This window comes from Syngnathus leptorhynchus, chromosome 8 (genome assembly GCF_054491065.1).
Source record: "Syngnathus leptorhynchus isolate UIUO chromosome 8, UIUO_Slep, whole genome shotgun sequence".
NCBI lineage: Eukaryota > Metazoa > Chordata > Actinopteri > Syngnathiformes > Syngnathidae > Syngnathus > Syngnathus leptorhynchus.
Window position 1 is genome coordinate 7,880,400 of NC_141202.1, and position 25,868 is coordinate 7,906,267.

The window sequence follows — 25,868 nt, forward strand, 5'->3', positions numbered from 1 at the left end:
ACTAATTTTGCTTTCATTGAGAAACAATGAAAGGGAGTGCAATGTTTGTCTCAGTGTTTAAAGCCATTACAAGTACAGTGTTGCAACGGTTCCTCTTTTTGTGGGGTGATGTTCTAAGATCCCCACAAGCAGTTATCATTTGCGATTGTCGATTATGTAGTATTTGTTGGGTTAACTACTTTTCTTTATTCAGTGTGCACTGCATTAAAGGAAACACTGGTCTGAGGGTTGAAACGCAAGAATGACCCCCCCAAAAAAATGAATGAATGACAATAAGAAACAGACTGCGTTTTCATCACAGTGCTGTGTCACTGAGATCCAAGGCTGACTTCACAAATGTAATTAAAAACTCTCCCTAACATTAAAATACAGGGTGTAACTCTGAAATTATGACCAATAAGTAACTTTTCACTTATAACCTGTTTTATCATTTGCTGGAAAACGTCTTTCATCTTTAAAGGTCGACTGAAGCGCGTGTATTTATGAAACCTATAAATATTATTTTGTACGTCCGTATGAAGATTTCAGACAAAAGTTGCAAAAGTTACAGTCGCACGGTTAAATGAAATTTTACCATAAGATTACACAGTATGGAGAACATACTTTGAGCTAAAACAAATGGAGACGGCCACAGTGTGTGGGACGTCAGTGTGGTCAGTGTGTCACTGAAACTGAGGTTAGCAGTGGCTGCACGCCACAGCAGACGGGAATTACACACTTCCTTCAGCTACTGCTACCATGATAGCTGCAACTGAAAACCACACAAGGTTCCCAAAAGTATAACAGAATAAATAAGTGATTCTGCTGACAATCACGGTGGTATAAATTTAATATTAATTATTATTATTATTAATATAATAATTATAATGATTTATTTATTATTAAAATTGAAGCTTTTGTGAATTTGATTGCTTTTGATTTTCTCTCTTTGGACAAGGAAAGAAATCTCATTCCACGGCAGCTCTCCCATGAAGGACATTGACCAGATGTGTTATCTGCCTGACTCAATATGAAACACCTTTGACTATTGAAAAACTAACATCAAAAGAGAAGGGGGTAGAAATTACTTCAAAAACAACCTTACATTCAAAGTAAACACCAAACAAGGCCGTACAACACTGACTTTACTCTTCTCACTTCCTTTCTATTTCACATAACCACTCGTGTGGTTCTCAAATGTCACAAGTGACCAAAGTGTCATTAATTCACATTGAAGCTGAGGAGCCACACAAACTTGGAAGCTATCAGAAATCTCTTTGTAAACTCCGATTGTGGATCATTCAGTTATGGTTTCTGCCACATATATCATATTTTGAATTTGTACAAGACAGGTGTAGAGCAACATCTAAGGTATTTTACATTTAAGTTGATTTATTTTAGAATAATACTGTATACATTTTGTTTCAATTAGTAATTATGTTTAAAAAAAAAAAATCATTATAGTCTGTTGAATAAATGTTTATCCTGGTTGGAAGTCGACCTCAAGTGTGTTTTAAGTTGTGTCCTCTTGTGTAATTGAGCTTGATAACCCTGGTCTACGCAACGGCCATTAAAGTGAAAAAAGAACAAAGACAAGTTTCAAACCTGGTTCCAATTCTGGATTTTGTAATCAATGTAAATTACCAATAGCCACTCTGTCAGAAAGCCACATTAAGAGAAAAAATATGCCACCGCTAAGATGGAAAATGCCATTAATAACAGAATGCCACAATGTCAACACTTTTAAAAAGAAACAGAAGTATTTTGTTGCTGTTAAAGCAAAACATAACTGTTTCAACAGGGATTTCAAATATCATTATTTTAAATAACTTGTGTTACTGAAGACAACTAGTAAGCATAAAAAGATCACCAAGGTCCGCTGATGAGGTTAGAAAATCAAAATTTTTCAAACATTTAAAAATTGACACTTGAATTTACAGAATCTCAAAGTCCGCTTTACTGTCAATTTCTTCACACGTTAAGACACACAAAGAGATCGAAATTACGTTTCCCACCGTAAAGACTTTATCCACAAATTCAAGCCCGAATGTATGCCCTCAAGCATGGGTAGGCAACTCCGATCCTCAGAGCCGGTGTCCGGCATGCCCTGACGACAACAATTTATCGTATTGTTTTACAACATTACATGAAACAAATTCAATCGTGAATCCCTGCCAAATTTGTATGATTCAATAAAATGACCTAAATGCCGCCAGACATTCACAGGCCGTTTCTATAATTCATGTAACATCTCGGCATTTCAACTACAAACATAGGGAAAACACAAGCAATACTCAACACTTCTTTGCCTCCAAAGCCCTAAATGCAAACTCCCCCGCCACCTTTTTTTTCGATCCTGCAACCAAATGTCCAGATGTTAAAATGTTTCTTCTTGTAACTATTCAACCCTGTTCCAACAGAAGGCAAAGTGAGTGAAGAGGAATATTTGACTTGACTCCACGGGAGACCAGTTTCATACTTTTTGGCAGGCACACAACTGTAAAAAGGTAGCTTTGCCGGTTTGGCAGCCAGAGACTGACGGCTTACCAAACAACGCAATCGTAATGAGTTGGAAAACCCCGAACCCCCCCAGAGGACTGTCCAGATGTGACCAAAATGAAAAGCGCTACTGTTTTAATTTGACTTGAACAAAAGGCAAACTGCTGAAATTGAACATTAATATAGCAGACGATGTGAAGCGTAAAGGAGTTTTGGGTTGATTTAACCTTGTCTCCCGAACCACTTGCAACACTTAGACCCCTACCACGTAGAAGACAAGTCCATCAACATTTATATGACTGAAATAGTGACTGTTTTCATTTTATATGATGACTATGTAAAGGAACAATTTTTAATGCTTCTGTGGTTATGATTAATGACGGAACTCCAAAATATCACCCAACTATGCTGTTTACTTTGGCTTCACTTTAGGCTCTATGGACAATTTAATTTCATTGCTGAGCTGTCTGCCCCACACGTTTACTACTGCAGTTTCCTGATCTCAAAATGCTGTTTTCTGACGCAATAAAATTTTTGAGGGGGTTCAGTTTTAACAAGCAAGCATATGGAGCAGGTGAATGTCACCTTGGCTTCTGCTTGAGCCCCTGCCATAGCCTTCCACAAGTTTCGTAGGCATTAGTGAAGTAACAAGAAGACAACCCTGTACTGTACTGTGTGGTGGTTTAAATCCGTAATCAAATGAGGCCATCAACAAGCAAATGTCAGTTGATTTAGGTCTAACATTACCTGGAGCTTTGTAAACTTCATTGATAAGGCTTTCGCTGAGTGTTGATGGCGCCCCATTCACCATGCCGTGTGTCCAGCTCTGCCAGATTGCTTGGAGAAGATGCGTCTGGGCTCTTGTGGCCTGTACAGTGAAGTGGGGAAGCTCCAAAATATACTCTGTGATGGGCACAGAAGACCTATTACTCCTGCAAGATAATAAAAAGTAACATGGAAAGTGGGTTATGTGAAGGATAGTACAAGTGAAGGATATGTGTTGAAAAAGGAAAAAAAAACACTGGTGGAAGTTTCTGCTGACTGTTAATCACAATATGATTAAAAAATAAAAAGATAGAACTGAACAGGAAGAGCAAGGCTTCTTCAGATATTTAGAAAATACTTGAGCCGGCTGCTTCTTTGACACCGAGCCCTCTCTTGAGCTCAGTCTGAACAGAAATGATGATTTATGGGAAATAATGATAAGCATAGAAAGCAAACACAGAAAAGAATCTTGACAGGTAAATTTTCACCTGTCAACTGTGAGTCTTTGTAGTTCCATGCGTGGCAAAGACAACTTGACGGCGCATTCACAAGCATCTTGACATACCTTTCAAATGTACGTGTCAGGTATTAAAACTACTTGCAAGGTGAGAAGTAATTGTTGTTTTTTTTTGGGCTGAGACAACACCACCACATGCACAAAGTCTCGAAGTCAAAGAGAGTGGTTCCTTTCTGCGTGTTCAAGGTTGGTACAATGAATGAATTCTGTGCTGTACTTATGATTAACTGACTACAAAGGTGAAACTAGAACAGGGACTAAGTTTCCAATGTTGGCAGTGATGTGAATGAACATCACAGTTAATTTAACCACACATTCACTTGGCTCAGATCCCATTTAAAGTGTGCAGTATGTCACGGGTTTCTCCCCTACTAAGCAGCTCTGCAATCGTTTAACTTCTCTACTTCTCTCTCGCTCTCCTTTCAGTGTCTCTTCAGCTTTCCCTTTATTCTCCTCCTGGGTGGTTCAGCAGGGTGACACGACCTGTTAGCTATACACAGACGGGTGCGGAGTACTAAACCGCATGCTGCTTTGAAAGGGGGCACCAAAAAGGCATAGAGTCAGTTTGAAAGAAAGAAGATAAAAGCAAAGAGAAAAAGTGACAGGGTCAACAGGTTTCACTTGATAGCATGCATATTTGTAATCCACAGCTACATGTGGTGCATTTGACAACCGTGCTTCTCGGCTATTAAAATCACTACTGTTACATTCTATATCGCGTGACATCAAACAGAATTTCACGTGTTTGTGCATGCCTGTGTGCATGTGTACACAGAGTTACATTTTGCTGATGTACAAAAGGAAAGTGAAGGGGACCATGCAGCAATAATGTGCCCCACATGCGGAGCAAATGTGTTTGCAAAGCCACTTCAATAGACAGATTGGCAAAGGATAAAGGTTTGTTGGCTTATTCAAGTGTGATTCCAAGGGAGTTGTCATGCGCATGCGGTCCTCTAAAACCTTAATTATGCACCTGCTTTTATTATATTATGCCAGACTCATCGTAAAACAGCAATGTGGATGGACTTAAATCAGATGCAGAAAGTCTCATTAGGGTCAGGATGTTGGCTGGGAGGACAGCAAGAGTTTTCGGATTTCAGCTGGCAATGCAACGTGGTGAAGAGCTTTCTGTCAGAAACCAGAGCATCTGAAAAAAACTCGTGTCGCCAAAGAGACACATTTTAATCCTTAACAAAAGTAGTGTGGTAGACACTAACCACATGTATTGGGCATCCAACAATTTGTTGTATGGAACACTGAAGTTGACTTCCCACCATGGGACGTTCGAGCTTATTAAAGCATACTTCAACAATTACGTAGAGACCGATGCGAAATGGCCCTGCAAACCATTTGCGATCTTGGCTCATAAATTAAAAGACACCCGCTCCTTGACTTGAACATCAACGTCTCGTTGCATTGACGGTATCCGACCCCACAGAAGTCATTCAAATCAACAAATTCTCAACGGAAAACACTTAAGCGAGTAAAAATATGTAGAATTTAAAATTAAATTGAAATGAAAATTAGTCGGGAGTTATGGAAAAACAAGGCCTCTTAACTCTAACGTGGTGGTAGGTGGATTTCAACAGCATTAAACCCCATTTCCAGATCTGTCCTCTGTTGGTACCGTGACAAATCATACTCCAAATTGAGGCAAAGTCAACTGGAAGACTCCCAAACTGCTGGACTGTGTTACTTACTGACTGGCACATCTGTCTTCCTCTCTACTGCCCCTTTCTGAATCAAGCAAAACAAGGAAGGTGTTATGTTGAAGCTATGAGTCATGGGTTAAGGCAACAAAAACAGCAGATGTACTATTTCCTAATCTGTTTCTTCTTTTGACTGGCAAAAATATCAAATTATAATGGAAGCCACAACCTCTTAGCGATACAGTGATTAAAATGAATAAGTAAACTCTAAAAGGTGTGTGAATCAACAGTAATGGCTCACGCTATTTCTCTCATATTGTGTTTCTATAGATCCAATCTTATATCAAAGGTGACTTGAAATAAATGCTGCCATTTCCATCAGCTATCAATGAATATGTATAGCTCTAAATACACCAATTTTACCTCAGAAAAGAATATATTCATACACAGATGTTACTTCTACCGACAGAATCCAAATTCAGGGTGACAAATAGTCGCAAAAATTCCTTTAATGAGGGAAGTTTTAAAGCAAGCGTAATACTACACACTATGCCAAAACCATAACTGCTGCACATGTGTGATGGGTGTCATCAATTGTCCAGCAAAATAATGGTGAGCGATACCAATGCTCTGACAGAGGCGCGACTCAGAACAAAAAATAGAATTCCTCAACTTCAGGGCCACCTGTGGTCTGAAAATACCCCCCAAAAAGGAATAAAATAAACCTGCATCTTGCCATGATTGCAAGTATATTGCCAAGAGCAGCTGGTCAGAATGGTTTATACAGTGTCCCAGAATACAAGCTTGGAACCGGCAGACATTTTTCCACAGTGTTCATTTTTGTTATTACTCATATCCTGCAGAGGACCAAAAATCATTTCCCTCGCTCTTTTCAAAATACAGTGACAAAGACAGCTGTGGGGCTTGGAAGGTCAACAGGAGATGAGGAGCAAGGTGCACTTTAATGGACCGCAAAGGAGTATTAGACTATATTTACACAATTGCATATTCACTGTTGCAGGTGTGGTCTGGCTGTGATTATATTATGGGCTTTTCATAAATTGGCTGTAGTTGGGAATAATGGGAATAATGTCAATTAAGTCAATCGGTATCAAGCATCATTACATTGTGCTACTTTCTCTTGACATGGGTCTTATCTGAACTACTTCACTCCACAGCAGCTCCAATATAATCCCTTACAGAGTGACATATTTGCCAGATAGACGAAACTGATAGCCACTGTCTTGGAGCCAGTGACGTTATCTTAAGTTTCTCTAAATCATTCACTGTCACACCCGGGCTTGATTAACCAAAGCAAACATTACCAAAAGAGAACATTCAACAAGTATCTGCTGTTTTTTTTTTTCCGATTGCAAATACAACTAAAATAAAACTATTTGAATTCATTTGGATCCCATCCTCGGAGCTCGGCTAACAGAAGTATGGGCATGTTTTAATTCAATAGCGAGAAGAAGAAAACGTGCTCCAACTTTTGACTGGTACTATCACATGAACCAGGAGTGTCGAATTAGTTGTGCAAAATTAACCTATTAGTGGGTGCTAAAACCTTGGGGTTCGGAATATAATTTAGTATAAATCAAAACATTTGTCCAATATCTACACAAAATGAATATTGTCCATCTTTAACAAAACCTTTGTTTAGGGAGTGATTACATTACAAATTTTCAAACCAGTGACATTAAAATTTCTCAAATGTGTTGTATGAAAACCATTGTGTATTCAATGTTATCATACAGAAAGGAAAAACATCCCATGTCATTTACGGAACCAGGTCAAATAAAACCGTTCAGATTAGATACTTACGTATGTTATCAATGGCATGGCACTGGTTGCTATTTGGAAATGATTGTCATCAAATAATTTGAGCAGTTTCACACAGGCCAAAGGCAATTTTGACATCCAGCCAACAAACCTAACACCTTTGGATTTGAGTGAGAAATTAAGATGATGCAGAGGCTCGATTTCTCGTTATTTTTTGAGGTTTTGCTCTTCCTGAAAATTGTGTCAAACTTGTTCCATGTGTGCATTTCTCAGTCATCTGTCCTGTAATAACTAAACTAAGAAACAGTAGAGTGAAACTCACTTCTCCTTTCTCCCCTTCATACCTCCCTGGCTCATACCCACACACATGGACACACAAACACGCACGGACAGAAGCATGCACATAAACACACACACACACACACACACACACACACACCATCTGGAGCACCCCTGACCTACACATGAACACACACATTCTCAGGAGAGAGCTTCATTACACAGGGATTACTAAAAGAAATGTTTTAATCAAGTTGTGCGGACAGCTGCAGATCGCAAGGCGAGAAAATGGCAATGACGTGGTTCATCGGGCGTTAAAGGAGAACTACCAAGAGGCCTGTGCGTGCGTGCGTGTGTGTGTGTGTGTGTGTGTGTGTGTGTGCGTGCGTGCGTGCGTGCGTGCGTGCGTGCGTGCGTGCGTGCGTGCGTGCGTGCGTGCGTATAACTGTACGTAGCTTCCTGCTGCTGTCTAACAGGTCCAGCTGCGGTGGACGTGTGGGTCATTATTAGGATGAGAATTACTGTCACAGTTATATTTTCAAGTGTTACTCACAATGGTTAATTATGTCACAGTGAAATGAAAAATAAGGCAGTCATCTTGTTAAATATTATTGTGAGGTTGAAGACAGAAAAAGGAATTATGAGCTATGAATCAGCAAAAACTGGACAGACGTGTTCATGGGAAGCGGTGGAGCAGCACCGACGACTGAGGAATTGTGGGGAGGAGAGGAAAGTGGAATGCACACCACAGTGATAATCCATTTAGAGTTGATAATCCACCCACCCTTCCCCGTTTCCCACTGTTTTCCCTCCCTCAAGCATCAATTCCTCAGATGACTGATTCAGGCATTAATCGAGTTTCAGTCAACACCTGCTCTTAATTTCACCATATTGTTTAACAAAGATGCCTTATTGTAGAATTTAAATTCAATAAATACTCCTAGGACTTTGACTTTTAAACATTTTACGTAACATATTGTACGGTATATATTTGGTTTGAGTTATGAATCAAAGGTTGATTTCAGTTGCCAGACGACAACTGTTAATCATCACGTTGAGACGATTATGTCCACTATAGTGATTTCAGGCAGCATAAGCACTCAGAATGATTCCATTGCCTTGCTACTTAATACACCTATAGAGCTATATTCATCAACAATTTACATTTGCATTGAAACCAAATATAAAACAAAACCTCACCATAAAAATGGGACAAAGTATTCATACACACACATAGACACACAAAACACGCAGGCACAGACGTATGCACATAACCCACATAGCCTTTGTATTGCCTGAAATATATGAATACTATAGAAAAGAAAAACAAGACGTATTAGATTGGACGGATTGAAAGTCCAATTTGGCCAATTATCAAAAATAATGTACTATATCCCCATTGTGACTGTCATATTAAGTATATGACAACTCGGCAGTCGTTCCTTCATTCTTGGTTTCGCTTGGATACACAGACCGGGAGCTGCGAGCTTTGACTAACTATGAACAGAAGTAATGAGGCATTACAATCACACCAGAAGGCTCATGCCTCAGATGCCTCAAGCAGCCTTAATAAATCACCACATGAGCTAATCTAGAGTCTAGACTACTGGTCCAGACATCGTAATGGACCTTTCAACTTCACGTATAACAATCCTACAAGTTGTGTTAAAAATAGAATCAACTATTGACAATGTAATCGAGTTTCAGCAAAAATTGGATACCAAGGGAAAACTCTTTTCATTCAGAAACATTAACAGGGAAAACGAGCTTTTTGTGGCTATATAACATGCACCTGTAATGCCACATGGTCTAAGAAATTAGCCCCTCTGAAATAGTTGAGTGCGAAACAGGGGCTGTTAAAAGTGCCACATAAAAGCTGACGTGGCTCTGAATTATAGTCTGCAAAGCGACCGGCCACACTAAACTGCCGTGGGTTTGTTGGTCGGTTGGGCTGGCGGGTCCCAGACTTGGCCTGCCTCCATGTGCTGATGCTTTCAGGTGGCCCGGCATATTGCACGGCCAGAGTGTGAGGGGGGCAGCTCTCGGGTAGATCAATGCAGGTGGCACTTCTAACACCCCTTACAATCCGTACTTTTTATGGCAAGGATCTTATTTGGGATTAAGGTTTTAGCAGCCAGAACAATTGAAACTGAGCACGGGTGAAGTTGGAAGCTCCAGACATTGCAATTGTACACAAGTGTATGTCAGACTAAGTATATTGCAGATGCCCTTCTTTTGAAAAACGTTCAGCATGGTCAGTGAAGTAACTTGAAACCGAGTAAAAATGTATTTTGACAGAAAAGCTTCCAGGAGAATATCCTTTGGACAGAGACAAAACTGTAGCTTTCTGGCAAGTCACATCATGTTTACAGAATCAAAATGAACCAATAACAAGAAAATTTTATTGAGAAACATGAAGGAGTTATATTCTGGGGCTTCTTTGCTACATCTGACACAGCTTTTCTTAAATCTCTGCAGACTTCAATGAACTCTAAAAATGATCAGGCGCAAACTACTGGTTACAGGATTGTAAGAGACCTTGGTCTCAGCTGCAAGTCAATTGTGCGTCAATATACATAAATCACTAGAACAAACGCTTCCAAAGGAATTGCAGTAGTATAGAGAAGAAAATAAATCACTTTTCCATCTTAACAAACTGAGCGAACAACACTAATAGTTGCCATGCTCCTGATCCCATTTCATGGCAAAACACTTAAAAGAATGCCTCTACTCAGATGCTCTGAGAACCTGACTGTGTAGTAGGTTCACGTTTATTGTTTAACAACTGCTAATACAGTCTGTTAAATATTAGCAGAAGCAATTCACGCAGTGTTCCACTATGCCACTCAAATCAAATTTGTTATGGTTTGGAAAAAAAAGAAGACATCTGTTCGATTTGTAACAATGACAATTTACGACAACGAAGGAAATTGCGGGTTGGGTAAGGTGCCCAAGGTTTAGCTGAACAGGAGAGTTCCAGCCAAAAACCATCAGATTTTTAAAAAAGCAGACACTTGTATAAGGTTATTTTCTCTATTCTACATAATCTACAAACATTGCAGTTTACTTTACGAGATCCAAGATGTGACAAAATAAATAATGGCCAGCTAAGGGTTGGCAAAGAAAGTATGTCAGAGCAATGTACTTTCCCCACTGAAAGTCCCAGGCTGCCCACTGTGCGAGGAAGGAGCCTTTGTGGTGAGCCCAAAAGCAACATGAAGACTGTAAGAAAACTCACAGGAGAGCATCTGGATCTTTACAGATGCTCAGTGGTTAGTTATCCAAACTGCATCACATAATTGTATATATCCAAGGAAATTTTGGTCAAAGCATATCAAATGTGTGCGCTTATTTGTCCGTTCAGTACCACCAGTTGTCTGTAGGCTTGTCCAAAAAATACCTTCATAAATAATGGGGCATTGTGATTTCCTAGGGATGTTGTCAAAGTGGAGAACACGGGATGTTGTTGCTTTTGTCGGCAAGAACCATATTAGCAAAATATCACAAGGTCGCTGCTCCTTTTGAACCTAAGCTCCTGTCAAACTTACTCACCATCATTCTTACAGGCACACACTGTCCGTTTGTGTTAATTAGATTTTGACTACAGAAGGATTGATTTAAGGAAGCAGGGTATACCCACTAAGACAGAAAAGGTCAAACTTAAGTCAAGTTATACTTGAAAGATCTAAAAGTCTTGCACAGAGGCACCCTGTCTATTAATCAGCTGAGGGAAGTAGACATGCAGCGAGAGCTTGTCAGTGTTATTTCTAAGGGTTGGTCCCAGATACAAGAAAGAAATCCAGCACTGTATGATCTGTGAGATTTTCTTAAAAGAGAAACAAAGTGAAAAATAAAACATCCGTTTCAAATCTAAGTCCACTATTTGATGTAGCCAGGGAAGAAAAGGCACACTTCGAGATCAAACAAGCACCTACAAGTTTCATATTGAGAACAGAGATGTAAACCAGTCTTGACATAGACCTGCTCACAGAGAAGACTAAATGGGCGAATTTCTAGTTTCCTGTGTGACCTAATCTCAAACATACATGCACGACAATTGTCTGGAAAAGAAGTCAAGAAAGGTTTAAATCATCTGCAGCCCTTTGACAGTGGCTAAGTAATGGCGGGGAAATCGATTTCCAAGTCAGGCACTTGACTGCAAGGTGTGAGTAAAAGTGCACAGGCTACATACCGTTTTGTATCAGGGGTTCACCAGATACGTCATAAATATAAAAGAATGGATAAATGAAGTGAACTTAGCAATATTTTTGCACATTACATTTCGTTCGGTCTTATTCATTTAGCTTTTTTATGATTCCGACAGAACAGAAAATGCCTTGTTTTTAAAAACAATCATAGAATATAAGAAACAGAAAAAAACTACTGATGGCATTACAGGTATAATGACAGTTCCAATAGATGAGGGTTCAAGTGCAAGACAGCCACACAATGAACAAATAAGTAGTGGTGGAAGTGTTTTCATGATTTTGTTGGCTTTAAAACAACTAAAAATGAATAGTCCTTTATTCGTAACAATAGGTACTCACCAGCAAGCAGGCATCTGGATCATCTTCCCATACATTGCTGTGCTAAAGGATGGAATAACAGGAATGAGAGGGGGGAACCCGCCTGTACTGTTTTGGCATGTCAGGCCTGCCTGGAACCCAAACACCTAAAGGAAAGAGCAAAAACATGACAGAGGTTATTTCTAAGGGCTTCGCTCGTTTAGAAGTCCGCATTGTTGCAAAGTTACAGTTTTTTTCCCTCCAGATAAAGTGTATTGATGAACTATTTGTCAGAAAGGCTTTGACCACTATATTGTACTTAAACTAAGGTAAGAGTTTTATCCATCCACACCGCTTTTCCCCCACAGGGGTCACGGGCGTGCTGGAGCCTATCCCAGCAGTCATCGTACACTCTGAACCGGTTGCCAGCCAATCGCAGATCACAGAGAGATGAACAACAACTGATTTAAAAATAATTTCTTCTAGCTTTTATATGTAATTTGAAAATTGGCTCACTGAAAAAGGAATGCAATGTTTTCAGTCTTGGTCATATTGTGACAGATGTCCTCCAAATTTTAATTTACAGTCAAATAGCTTCATTCTACTTTTAAGTGAAATATGGTCTGAGGCGTTTCTATTGTAAAAGTCTAGTTTCAAGCAGTATTATTCAATTTCCTTTAGTTCTAAAACACTGGATTTTTGTCAGAAAATGCATCCCCTGAGCCTTCCTCCCAAGCTGAGTTTAGCTATTTTCAACAACTGTGGGGGTGAGATAATGGCTTACCACCACCATCGAAACAGACACCTAAACTCTGACAACCAATCTCCATAAAACAAAGATTAAGATAAGCCTGAGTTTATACCCATTGCAAGTCACTTCCTGAAATGGGTGCTGATGTGGCCGGACTGACCTCCACTAAGACATGAGCCCGCTCTTAAAATACAGAAGTGGAATTTGACTGCTTAATTGCAGAATTAGCAGATGTTCATTGGCTGTTTGGTTAGAATGATCCTGCTCCACTGACCAGTTGATTGTTAACCCTTCAGTGACCCTGTGATAAGGGCTAACAGCATGACATCCAGCCCACATCCTGCCTTAAAAAAAAAATACTTCCATGCCATTTCAGGCCAAAGTGACGCATCTTAGATCAGTGCAGTCATGTTGTCTGGACTTTCATGCTTTGGTCATGGCACTGATATTGAGATGAAATCATGTGTCCCACTGCCTAAGGCTTATCAAGTGTAACATGTCTCCTTGTAGATCCAGCAGTAAGAGAAAGACAAGTTAAAAAAAAGGCTATGTCTGAATAATAAACTCAAAATAAACTCACCAATAGATTCAACAGATCTCGCTTGTCATTGGATGGTGTACGATGTGTTTATGCGGTAATTATAGCCATTTGTGTAATTAAGGATATGACTGGCAGAGTGCAGAACCATACCAAGGAGGTGGACAAAATAATAATAAGTAGAGAGTATTAAGCAATATTTAATAATATAAAAGGTTCAAGTGAATATAAACTTGTCATTGAACATGTATGTCAGACTAACAATTTAAACCTAAAACCCGACAGACCAACATGAGAAGGTCATAGTGCCAGCGGCAACAGTGGTCTTTAGCATCTCATCTCAATGCCTGAGCGGGACCAGAGCAGGACTGGTACTCGTCAGGAAGCTCACAGTGCTAAGATTTTTATGACCTGGTGGAAAAGGGTCATCAAGGTCAGTAAAGGGTCATTTGCACCATAACAGGGTGGAATTACAAGTGTGGTTATTTAACCGTCGACATTGGACGAGGGAGGGTGTATTAAAAAAAATCTGGCGTAAAACCATTGTGTGTCATTAAGATTTCCCAACATATGTGGTAAAACCTTTTAAAGAAATTAATTTTGGGAAATGTAATATGAAAATAAGTTTATCTTAGCCATTCAAATCTATTTGAGTGTAACACATTTAACCAGATCTTATATCTATACAAAAGACACCTGTTCTTTCCTAGGATGTACTCGTGAAATGTATCAAAATAAAACAAAACATTTAAAACTGTCCCATTTACCTTGAGGTAAAAATGTGCGTAGCAGTGATGCAGGAGGTTGTCAGGAGGCTGGTTGAGCGCACTAACAGTGTTGGCCAACGCCAGTGCATACATTGGCACCGAATGCTCGACATTCACTCTCTCCATCTGGAACTGTAGAGATGGTAGGGGGCGCACTGGCTGAAATGCTGCTATGTTGACAGGTCCTGGTGCAGCCTAGGAAATTAAATATAGAGGGAAAGAATAATGGAGACATGAGTAACCTTAATGCTAAAACTGGTTGCTCAGTGTTTTCTTCGCATGGTAATGTCCTGCAGTGTGGGAGGCAAATGAACTCCACAGGTTCTAATTTGAATTCATGGGAACCAAGGTTGCCCGATGGAACAGGAATAAAATAGTGCTAATCAACCTTGCCTTCAATGACTTTATGTCATCTACATATAAAATGCATCAGAATATTTTTATTTAAAATTCATTCATACACAAACAAAATATAGAAAACCTTTTTATCTGTCCAAATACCTACGGACCTAACTTTGTAAAACGATCTGAGAAAAAAGTGCTTTATGTATATTTTTCCACTCACCTTGCCTCCTATGATAACAGGCATCAGCATGTGCAGAAGGTTGAACTCGGCCATAGAAACTGTAACTGATACTTGGAGGAGTGTGAGACAAGTGAGTCTAGTGGGGATGAATTCCTCTAATCTTGAAATTTCTTCCGGAGTGACTGGACCACAACTTTCCTCCACAATTTCTGCAAACAACAAACAATTGTGTAAAAAAAAAAAAACATTGGCAAAGTATAGACATTATCAACAATAGCTTACCTTGCTGCGCTCTGCAGTAAGGCTCATACTCGTGGTCCATAGCACAAGTGACCATTTTAAGTATACGATGGACAGCGCTACTGTGCAGTTTGATATCTAAAGGTCCAACCACAAGTCTCTTGATCGATGCTTCTTGAATGGTTGGTGTTACTTCTTCCACATTCACCGCAGAAAAGTCCTGAGTATCTACCAACAGAAAAATACATGATATACCCCAAATGATCTGAAATTTAGATGAACGGCAATGTTACAGTTGTCAAATTGTATGCGTCCAACTTGTGCAAAGCAGTACAGCATAAAGAAGAGGACTTTCTGTCAATCAAACATATGTGAATTGGACAGTTACAAAGGAGCTCTGACCTCAACCAAACCAAATACCTGTGGGACGATTTAATAAACAGCTTGATTCGACAGTATTCGATGGTGTAAAACACCGGTGTCAAACTCAAGGCCCACGGGGCAAATCCGACCCCCCACATCATTCTACGCAGCTCCTAAAACTGTGCTAGAAATTCTCCTTTTTTTTAGTTCAATTCAACTTGATAAATAATTTATTGTGTTCCACCCACCCCCTGGCGAAAAGTAATCTCCACGGCCAACAACTCTAAGAAGCAGCATGAAAAACATGCGTACAACGACAAAAAAATTGTTGTGGAGCACCGGACATTCCCACAGTCATTTCACTCTTGATACATCTGAACATGAGAGCGCAAAGTTGCGTACACCACATTTTTGTGCAAAAGCACCCTTCGTACATGAGGCCCCTGGGCACTCCAGCTGGAGTCAAAGCAAACACAAAAATGTGGATGCCGTGAATTTCTTTTTTTTCATACCATGACTCAGACAAAATTCAAATTGTTGTCGCTACACTTGTCTGCATCCTTTCTGAGAAAAAGACAAATGATTGATAGTGCACATCCCTAAAGAAGGGAAAAAAAACTCAAGGTGTTGATATTTTCATTTTAAGTATGATTAAATGTGTCCATTTACACATAAAGAAAAGGAGTTAATAGGTTTCTCAATCAAGCAAATATATATTTTGCGCAAAATTAAGCAATTACAATGGTGTTTAGTTGTGTTGTGCAAGGTTTTGATGCAGCCCAAAGGAATCGGCTCACACAGCATTAAACTCTCGAATGATGAGTATACCAAATGTCCACTCACACAGCTGTCCCTTCAGTCTCTGCAGGCCTCAGTTCCAGAGGTCCACTTAAAAGACTGTGCTCCCCAGCAATAAAAGTGAAGAAATTAAAAATAAAAGGGGTGGCTGAATGGGAGTGAGAGGACAAAGGGTCACAACTTGCTTTAAGTTCCACCACCACAGACAACATTCTTTTAGTTTACAAGTCAAGACAAAGTACGAACTGCCTTCTAAGCAATGTGGTTCTGTGATGGGGAATATATTCTTGAGATTTAAAAAGAGGCAATTGGCAATGCCACTTCCTCTTCCCTTCTTCAGTTTAACTTCACTGGGAAGGATTAGGCCTAATATCAACCATATGGCTCCAGTTGAATAATAGTCAGTGACACGACGAGGAAGGAAGACTATCGTAAGGATTTAAACAATTGAAACTGTGTCTATGTTCTTCAAGTTTAAAAAGAAAGTTACTTGAATTTGATGTCAATTAGTAAGAGTGACTTGGGTCGATTAGTTTTCTAGTTGACTCAGAGTTTATGTTTATTCTGTGGCAATAGAGACTAATTTGTTTGGACGACAAGATCTGGTCCGTGTGGGGGAAAGGGGGGCGGACACACTGACAAAAGAGAAGCATTCCATTTGACAAGGTAACCATCGTCATCCCACAGGAATATTGACACTATTCCTACTGTAAAATAAAACTTTGACCGCTTATGATGACAGAACCTTTCTGAAATGTTGGATTATCTAAACTAGGACTGCTAAATTTGATCATCAGCCAATGTTTTTTCCCCACACATTTTATGAGTGTTGTTCAACCATGCTTTCTGACCAATTTGGTCATATGTGATAAAGACACACAGTCATGTGTTTTTAATCAATAAAGTCACTTCGTTAAGTTATTCCAGATTTTAAATGGTATTTCTGCAAAAGTGCCATGTCCAACATACAATGCAACTTGCCTATACTAAATTATTGCCCAAATCTGTTCCAATTCTCCAGAAGGAGGATCATTTATTCTCCAGGTGTTGAATCGTGCACAATAATCCTTTGCAAACTGCACGATAAACGACAGGCAATTTGGCCAGAATTCAACTTCAAATAGATTCCACTTCAACATTTGTCTGTCAGACTGGATTGGGCCCTTGAATCAAGCCAAAACCGCATGGTCCCTCTGGAGTTCTGAGCCGATATAAATCTTTCATGTCAGTCAAACTTCATCATGTCTGAGAATGCCTAAATTACAAATTGCCAATAAATTAAAATACTTAGCAATCACACAAACACATTTGTAGGTCCAATGATTTTTTTTGATTTTTTTGAAGTTAGATATAAATAAACTACCACTCAATGGAAACTTTGGGTCTTTCAGACTTAAACATTGAATGCTTCAGTTCAAGAATGAGAACACCCTTCCGACTTCTCAACACGTGCCAAAAAGAGTGACACCTAATTAGGCAAGACTGTCCCAATATTCACTTTCTCAAGTGCTTACGGGTAGAGAGACAGAGGAGGAACAGTGTTTCAACAAGCATCGTGAAGAATGAAACTCAAATATGTGTCAGCAGACTAAACACTTTTGTGACAGTTGCCCTCCAGGTAAGTTGAAGGTGAGAGAAAGGACAGGAAGGGTCAAGGACCAGGTGGCTGTGACTCAAACAAGACAATGTCTTTATTCAAGTCTCCAGGGTGTTTTATTTATGGAGAAAAGAGAAAAGGAGAAAAAGAAGGATGAAGGAGAATGGAAACAGAAAGCAAAAGACAGATAGGAAGAAAGGCAGGGCAGGCCACTGCAAAAGAGAACATGACAAGGATAAAGAAAAAGAGAGTAGGGGTGGCAAGGTTAGCAAACAAACTCCGTGAAGAGCAATGACTTGAAACAATACCTTTGCTGCTGCTGTTTTCCATTGTGTAGAGGTAATCCAAGTAGAAAGCACCAAAGCGCTGCATGCCTGCTATCTCTGTGTAGGTCACCTGTCAAACAAAAGAAAAGTTAGATAAACACAGCAGTGAGGGAGCAAACAAGTTGATAGCCTTTAAGAGTGGCAATGACTGGGGTCATCTTGGATATGACAAAGATTGGTTAAAAATTCAAGATTAAAAAAAATCATAATAATAAAACTCATTGATCTCTACATTTTTGAAGACGTTCACGGTATCACAAGTTAGGAGAATCTGCTGGGGTTTTAATGACTATGTGTTTATGGTCTTTTAAAACCGAGTTTAATGCTGAATGAAACAAACTATCGTCCCTCCCGTGCGTCATTTTGAATGTTATGAGGATGAACTCCCGTTGCCAAAGAGATTAGTTGGTATTTAATTGCAGGGCACACATACAATAGGATGCTATTGAATTTACTGTTACAAAAAACAGGAAAGCACATTCTTGTTCCTTGATCAAAATGTCAAATTACGATGCATTATTTGCATTCTTCAATAGAAAAAGGAGTTTGACTGTTGTGCTTGATTATTTTCTGACATCTTTGTCATGTCTAGTGAGCTGGCCTAATTTAAGTATAAATCCCAAATCCACATTGAAGCAGTCCATAATGCTGCATTGTACGTTTTTGTTCTGATGACGTGGTCCAAAAAATGTGGTAAATACTGCATATAGTCCATACTGAAATGAGATACACTGTCAGATAAACTGTAAAATTGTATGAGATCTGGTAAAGTAGTGGTAGTTTTGTTGGCCAATGTGTTTGCACTCTACCTTGTTCTCTGTTCTACGTATCTGGCATATTGTTTACATCCACGCACATTCGAGCAGTGCTGTACACAAGTATTTGTGGGTATTGTAAAAACTGTTACGACAAAGTAGTAGTGTTGCTACAGTTTATTAAGTTTCCAGTTATTCGTCATTCACCAGCCAAACACGTTTGTCAGTGAGAGACTGTTAGACCTGTCAGTTCTGACAGCTTCCCCACCTGATTTTAAGAGACTATAACTTTGAAAAATATTGCAGCGTTTGTATTGAGCCCCCTGTAATCTTTTCACAGATGCTCTCAATCCATTCTAGCAGAAATGTTTGCAAAAATGTCAGTGTCTAGATGTGCAAAGTTGGTCGTGACATACCCCCAAAAGACTTGCAGCTGTAATTGCAGCAAAATGTGGCTCTACAAAGTATTCGGTGCTGCATACAAATGGACAACCCATATTTCGAACTTTTATTTGCCGTTCCACTTCACAATGATGTGCTACTTTATGTTGGTCGATCATAAAAGAACCTCAACCAAAAACAAAGTTTGAAAATGTCCCAGAGGTATGAATACTTCATAGCATTAGCGCTCACTACAAAGAAGAGCCTTTGCATTTCTCCACACAGGACAAAAAGAAAGGTAAATCCCCATACTCAATCAAACTAACACAAAATGAATGTATGAGATACACAGAGAACACACACACACACGTGTGCACACACACTTAACCTCACCCTCAAACTAAATCTTGAGCTCTCCAAACAGAGATTTCTATGGAGTCTTATCAGAAAAGCAGGTTAATGAGTAATATTTATTAGGGGGACTCTATTAGACTGTCATGCTTTTGGATCAAAGCCATTGGCTGATTTCATAACCGCTAATGAATTAACACCAAAACCTTTGACTCTTTGACTTTCGAGTCTGAAATGATAGATGGATGGATGGATATCCAAACAAATGCTTCACTGATGGTCATGAGCATTTGGGAGCAAAGTCAACACTCAAACTGTGACAGTGGATGAAGGGAGCTTAGAGTTGTCGCACAATCTATGGGTTGCTAGTTATTTGTTCAATATGAGGAAAATTCCGATAAAGGGTGCAAGCAGCTGCTGAGTGGTTAAAATTAGATGTGAAAATTTCAAAGTTAAATAAAATATGTATTTCTTACTGATATGTAGAGATGATAGGCTGCATAACTAAACTTAAAAAAAGATAAATACATCTGTACTTAGTACTTCTGAATATAGTAACAGCTGTCATTGCTTCATAAAAAACTTTATGTAATTACAATGTATCACTAACCCGAGCAAAACAGTATTACAGCTAGGTGCTAATTAAAAAGGGCAGCATTTTCATATGGCTCTAATTCCTTTAAACCTCTTGGGATCATTTTGGGATTGTTTTCTCACAACTTGCCATTTTTGCATGTGCCTAAGCTGCTTTGTGATCAAATATAACTTTCCAATCACAACGCACGCGACTGTTAAGTGGTCAAGAAGGAGAGTACCATGCAAACTGAGGCACCATCTTCACATGAAACATATTATGAGGCCATGTCCGTACTATGCATTCACATGGTTGTTGCAGATTTGCATTTGATGAGTAGTAATTAGTTGACAGTATCTCAACAACTGATTTCAACAGAAAAGAGCATCACACAGAGATATACAACAACTAAATGATGTTGTTAATTTGACAAAGAAGTTGTGAAATGTTGTAATTGGCCAAAAAATACATGGGAATTAAATGCTGTGACTTCTAAGGTAAAACGGAAATTGCGACAGTGCTTTAAAGTAAAAGACCTTATGAGTAACTGAATCCAGGATGAACTCAGCCTTGACGCCATTGTTCTCTGGACTGCGATAGTCAAACAGGGAGTTGGTAAGGTAGGTCATTCCTTTGCTGCTTAGGGTGTCGCCACAACTGAAAAACACTGCATCCTGGAGGAGCACAAAGACAAATGGAACAAACGAGAAAAGATGAGAAAAATGAAGAATACAAATTTTTGACTAGCCTTTCAGGTTATAACAGGGTCAATAATTGTCTGTCTACATAGTTTTATTAAACAGAACTAAATGCTTAACAACTAAAAGGAAAAATGAAAGAGCACATCACACCGGTTTAGGTAAATAAAGCAACTACAATCCAGGGTAAATGTTCCGTGTTTTTTCACACCACATGTTCTTGGTCTTCATTTGTAGTTTTAGGTTTGTCTTACCTCTTCGGGTCGGTTCATGTTTTCTTCAAAATCCCGCACTCCCATGATGCCTTTTAGACAGAGAGCGCGGAAGCCCACGAATCCAATCTGACAGTTAAAGAAGGGCTCTCCTTTCATAAGCACCTGAAATGTTTCAAAAGTCAAAAAAGTCAAACCAATGGACTCTTTTGAAAACCATCCTGAAACGACTCTTCAAGCCTGAAACTTTAGACAAAATAAAATGCAGATGAAATTGCTAGAGCTTAAAGGAAAGAGGAATGCCATTAAATGAGAAAAGTCTTGAATGAAAATTACACAATGTTCACTATGTTAAGTTAACACAACTCTACTGAAAGCAAAATATTCACAGAATGTAACGTCTTACAACACAATAATGACGAGGTCGGGCTTTCGAAATCATTTTTGCTTTCTATTTCTGGTCCGGTTTTCAGACTGCTCTCTACATTGTCCAGAAAAAGCATAAATTACAAAAATTGTCTTTGGAAATGTGGAATTATTACATCTGGTAGAAAGCTTAAACATAGAAAACACATGAATATTCCAAGCAAGCAATCAGAGAAAAACTTCTATCTACACCAAGGGAGAAATGCAAAAATGATCAGACTTGGGCAGAGATTTCACTGCATTCACAACTGGCCAGAGATAAGTGACTAGGGAGACTTCATAAATACAGTTAGAGATGGAAGTATGCTGGTTATCTACTCCAAAGAAAACATAACAGCAATTTAAAATGAAATAAAAGCATTAAGAGAGGATCAAAAAGAAAGACAATATAGTAATACGGTTTAACCATCAGGATTTTCGACGGATAATTGCAATACAAACACAGATGATTCTTACCTCAAGAGTGATGCCTTCTTGTTCCAAGCCCAAGACTTCTTTTGATTTAACCTTCTGGGGACTGTAGTAGCTGCTCTCTGCCTGGGATTCTGTCAACTGACACAGTGGAAGAGAGTCCATTGTCAAAATGTTAGGTTGCTCTAACTAAGTAGAATTGACTATAAGATTAAAAGTATGTATAGAATTTCCAAATACTAAATTTCATAGGGAAAAGAATGAGTCAAATGATAAAGCTTAGTTGCAAGCTTCGCTTTTATTTACATAAATATAAAGCAACAACGTTTGCATCCAAAATTCCAATAATCTTAATGCTTGGATATTAAAACACAATGTAATTTGAAAAAATAGTTCTCTTAAAAAACTGAAAACATGTGTCTGATACTGTGTGTGTCTGCATACAAAATTACATTTGTCTTCTGAAAATAATGTGATTAAAAAAATATATATATATAACATCTAAATTTCAATAACAATGAAGCCCTGCAAGATATTGTTCAAAAGATAAATGATCCTTTTGGTCATTTCCTTTACCACAAGTACTTTCATCAAATTGCAAATCACACTGCGCCAGCTCCTATCTAGTTTTCTGTGAGGCCCCTGATTTGCTCTTCAGGGAATGGTAATCAGAACACCACTAGAGCTCCCCAGAAAATTCCAAAGCTGATGTAAAATCGAAATTGTACTGCAAAACGTTTACCCCTCGGAATGAAGCTTGAACAAAGAAAGGATGCAAAAGAGCATCTGGTCAAAGCTAGCTGGCTGCAACAAGAAAGAGCAATGGATGCTTTAGAGTTTGGCTGGTGTAACAACTACGGGTGTAGAGTGGAACCGTGCAGGCCTTAACCCATTCAACTTTTGCACAGGAAGCAGGTGCAGAACAAGAAGCAGCTGTGCCCTATTATCCCGACCGATGGAGCCGATTCTCTTAAACTCACGGCCTTTCTCTCCCATTTTCGATTAATCACATGAGGACTAACCTGCAGATTCCTCAATATAATGCTAAGGAAGGAGGTTATTTAGATTGTACGTGGATGAAGCTATATTTTGCTCTTTGACAAGAGAATGAGAGCAGAAGTATTAACAAGTATGAAGAATAAGCTATTTGGGGAGTGTGATCAATTAAAAGTAGGACATTGGATAGGCATTGTCAGGCTGCAGGGTTTCAATTTTAGAGCAAATCGTGGACTTGATTGGCCATGAACAAAAAAAATTGCACAAAAGGTGAAATACTTCAGTGCTTCTATAAATCACATCTTGGAATAAAAATGCCAAATGAGAAGGAGAACAGATGAAAGTTTGGAAGGCGCACAGAGGTGAAACAGAAAGCTAAATTGCATCTGTTAAAGTACTTTATGAATACAGTCAATTTCTCTGAGCAAACAAAACTGGAGAGTATCTCATCTGCAATTATAACAAACCCTCTGTTGCCAAGCCAGTGAATTTCAAACTATGTTTTAGGCATAGTATATGTATTTAACAGTTCCGCTATCTAACAATTCCGAAAAGGAAAGAGATTTATAAAACAAAAAAACAAAAAATCCTTTTGGATGTCTACAATTACTCCAGAAAAAAAAGTAATTAATTCTGATTGAAACAGCACACAGAGGCATAGTGTGCAGTAATGTGATCTGAGGGGCTGAACCTGAGGGTTAACATCGATGAATTCCAACTATTCTGATTGATCTGGAAGGATTAAAAATTGGGATCTGTTTCTGAACAGTAATCATTCCACATAGAATGTTTAAAACATGAACGTAACCAAGACTTCCTGGGGACCAAGCTGTTCTTCAAATACTCAAATTCTAAATGATCACACGATTTAATCACTTTTTTATCACTTTTCATCAAACAAAAAAACCAGCAGTCTGCAGTGATAAATTACCTTAAATGTTACAGAAGCCTTGGTGCAGTAGAAGCCTATTGAAACAATAGGATCCTTGGGTGCGTGTTGCTGGAGATTGTTTGGGATGCTGCCAGTCTCTCTTTGCTGGTAGAGACCTTCCTCGCCCTCCTCAGAGCTCACGATGGCTGGAACAAAGGACCACGCCCAAGACACCCAGCCTTCGTTGCTATCTGCAGAAAGGCCCGAGTCCATGTAGAACTCTTGGGTGGAGTACTGGCTCGGAACTTGGTTCTCTATGTCCATATGCATCCCTAAGAGCCAAAGAAATAAATAACAAAAACAGCATACATCAATTTTACCGTGCAGTCTTGTGTGGCTAGAACTGGAACAAAAGTCTCTTACCATGTGAATAACAGACCCATGTGTTACAAAGTAATTGGGAATAAAAAAAATTAAAAAAAAAGAAGGGATTGTCTGACAGAAAAAGAGATGGTTTAAAAATATATATAGTGATGATTGAGTGGAACAAAAAAGGAAGTAATGAAAGCAGAAACACTGGCACATTGGTTGGTTTTGTATCAAAAACTAATGGCTCGGAATGCAATCCCCAGTCGCAGGTTTGAACAAAGTACACTACACTGTTCATTCTCTGATTCCGACCTTTCAACTTGTGACTATTTCCATAAAGATGGAGAAAGAGGAAGCTGATGTCAATACACAAGAATGTGTAATCCCATTCCTTGCTGCCTCATGTCCTCTGCGGAAAAACAATACTGTCCGTGAGGTCATTGCTTAGGAATCCCAGAGGCTAAGGGGTTGAAATTATGACATATTTTAATTAAATCTTTCACTTGGTGAATTGGCAGTTGGAAGTCCAATGTGATGGGTTATTATCTCTTTCCCTCCTCGAGTCTCTCTGTTCAATTTGGTCTCTTTTCCCTTAGTTGTAGTCTTTGAGCTATCATTTGAACAAGTCAAGCTGTTCTGTTTCATGTCAGAGGCTGACAGAGCCTACGTTTGAATTATGAGACAATCAGAATAAGAGCGCAATTACCAATGAAATGATCAAAACACAGCGGCTTAAGTAGACTTTGAAGTTTTAATCCAAAGAAGTGAGTGGAAAAATTCCCAGAGATGTGGGGCTGATTTCCTGCATCTGCAGAAAGAAAATGACCACTGTTTCCCACATTAGTTCAACCTAAGCTTTAGTGGCTGAATTCAACATAACTAAAATCAGAAGCGTATCAATGTCCAAAGTAGGGCACCAGGGCAGCAGTTAACACCCGTCACATAGCTCCACAGCTTAGAACAAGTGGCTCTATAAGCGAGTGAGCATCTGATTGACGTTGAGACAAACCGAAGAGGACAAATAGGAGAAAGGCTGTGCCCTCAAAGGCCAGCAGATGTCCCTCCATGTTTATGCAAGGGAAAGGTGGACTGATCACCTGACGCATTAACAAACCCTGAACTGCTCCTACTCTGGTGTGTCTTCTTGTTGCATATAGTGGAAATCATCTTGCAGTAAAATTTTCAGAAATGAAAAAAATCATTACAATGAAGAGTATTAAATATGTGTGCGTGCGTGCGCATACAAATACACACACAAACGGATGGACAGATAGACGACAGATATACAGATACGCAGGTAGAGGACAGACACTCATGCATACGATATCGTACACTGTATGAAAGTGATAGTGTATAAACATGTTGTTTTTTTTATCTGCTACATCCTTTCGTATCCCTATTAATATGCTATCAATATGCTTTGTTAAATCCAAAACATTGTGACATGTCATCACCCAGACATATGTGAACCATATGACGTCTTCTATCCCGTGGCCTCTAACCAATATGTGTGATAGTCTGGTCCATTCAAAGAGCCTATGAGAAAAGTGACAGCAAGCACTCCTTCAAAGCAAACTCTCACTGCAAACACACTACAGAGCACAAATCATATGCATGGGCCATTGGACAAACTCCAGGCCCTTACACACAAATCATACAGTAAAGAGAGGTTGCTAACGCACGCGAATATAATATTGTGCGCATGCACCCACACGTACACCGAAGGACAAATTTATAATCCTCACATAAATTTGCTAAAACTACCAAATATCCCAACTAAATAGTTGATGGGTTAAGTCCTTGACCTTACAGCTACTCGTGCAATTTGTCAATAAGACACGGGCTCATCAGAGTAAATCTTGAACAATATTCAGGCATAGACACATTCAATATTTAGCAACATCCGTTTCACTATTTCAAAAGGGTTGCTGTGGAAAAAGTTA

General features: G+C 39.1%; 1 protein-coding gene across 3 annotated transcripts in view; it reads right to left on the reverse strand.

The window, feature by feature from the left end:
- Positions 1-25,868, reverse strand: part of vps13b (vacuolar protein sorting 13 homolog B) — a 211,374-nt gene that overhangs the window by 167,694 nt on the left and 17,812 nt on the right. For 2 of the 3 annotated variants that reach the window (XM_085917565.1, XM_085917566.1), the window contains exons 8-17: positions 23,617-23,888; positions 21,735-21,830; positions 20,895-21,017; positions 20,479-20,616; positions 17,864-17,951; positions 14,840-15,025; positions 14,597-14,766; positions 14,032-14,226; positions 12,018-12,142; positions 3,226-3,410 (exon numbers count right to left, since the gene is read on the reverse strand). In XM_085917565.1, the coding sequence (XP_085773691.1) occupies positions 3,226-3,410; positions 12,018-12,142; positions 14,032-14,226; positions 14,597-14,766; positions 14,840-15,025; positions 17,864-17,951; positions 20,479-20,616; positions 20,895-21,017; positions 21,735-21,830; positions 23,617-23,888 (1,578 nt within the window). Of the gene's footprint in view, positions 1-3,225; positions 3,411-12,017; positions 12,143-14,031; positions 14,227-14,596; positions 14,767-14,839; positions 15,026-17,863; positions 17,952-20,478; positions 20,617-20,894; positions 21,018-21,734; positions 21,831-22,431; positions 22,587-23,616; positions 23,889-25,868 lie in introns of those variants that run through there. The other variant, XM_085917567.1, reaches the window with a different exon arrangement.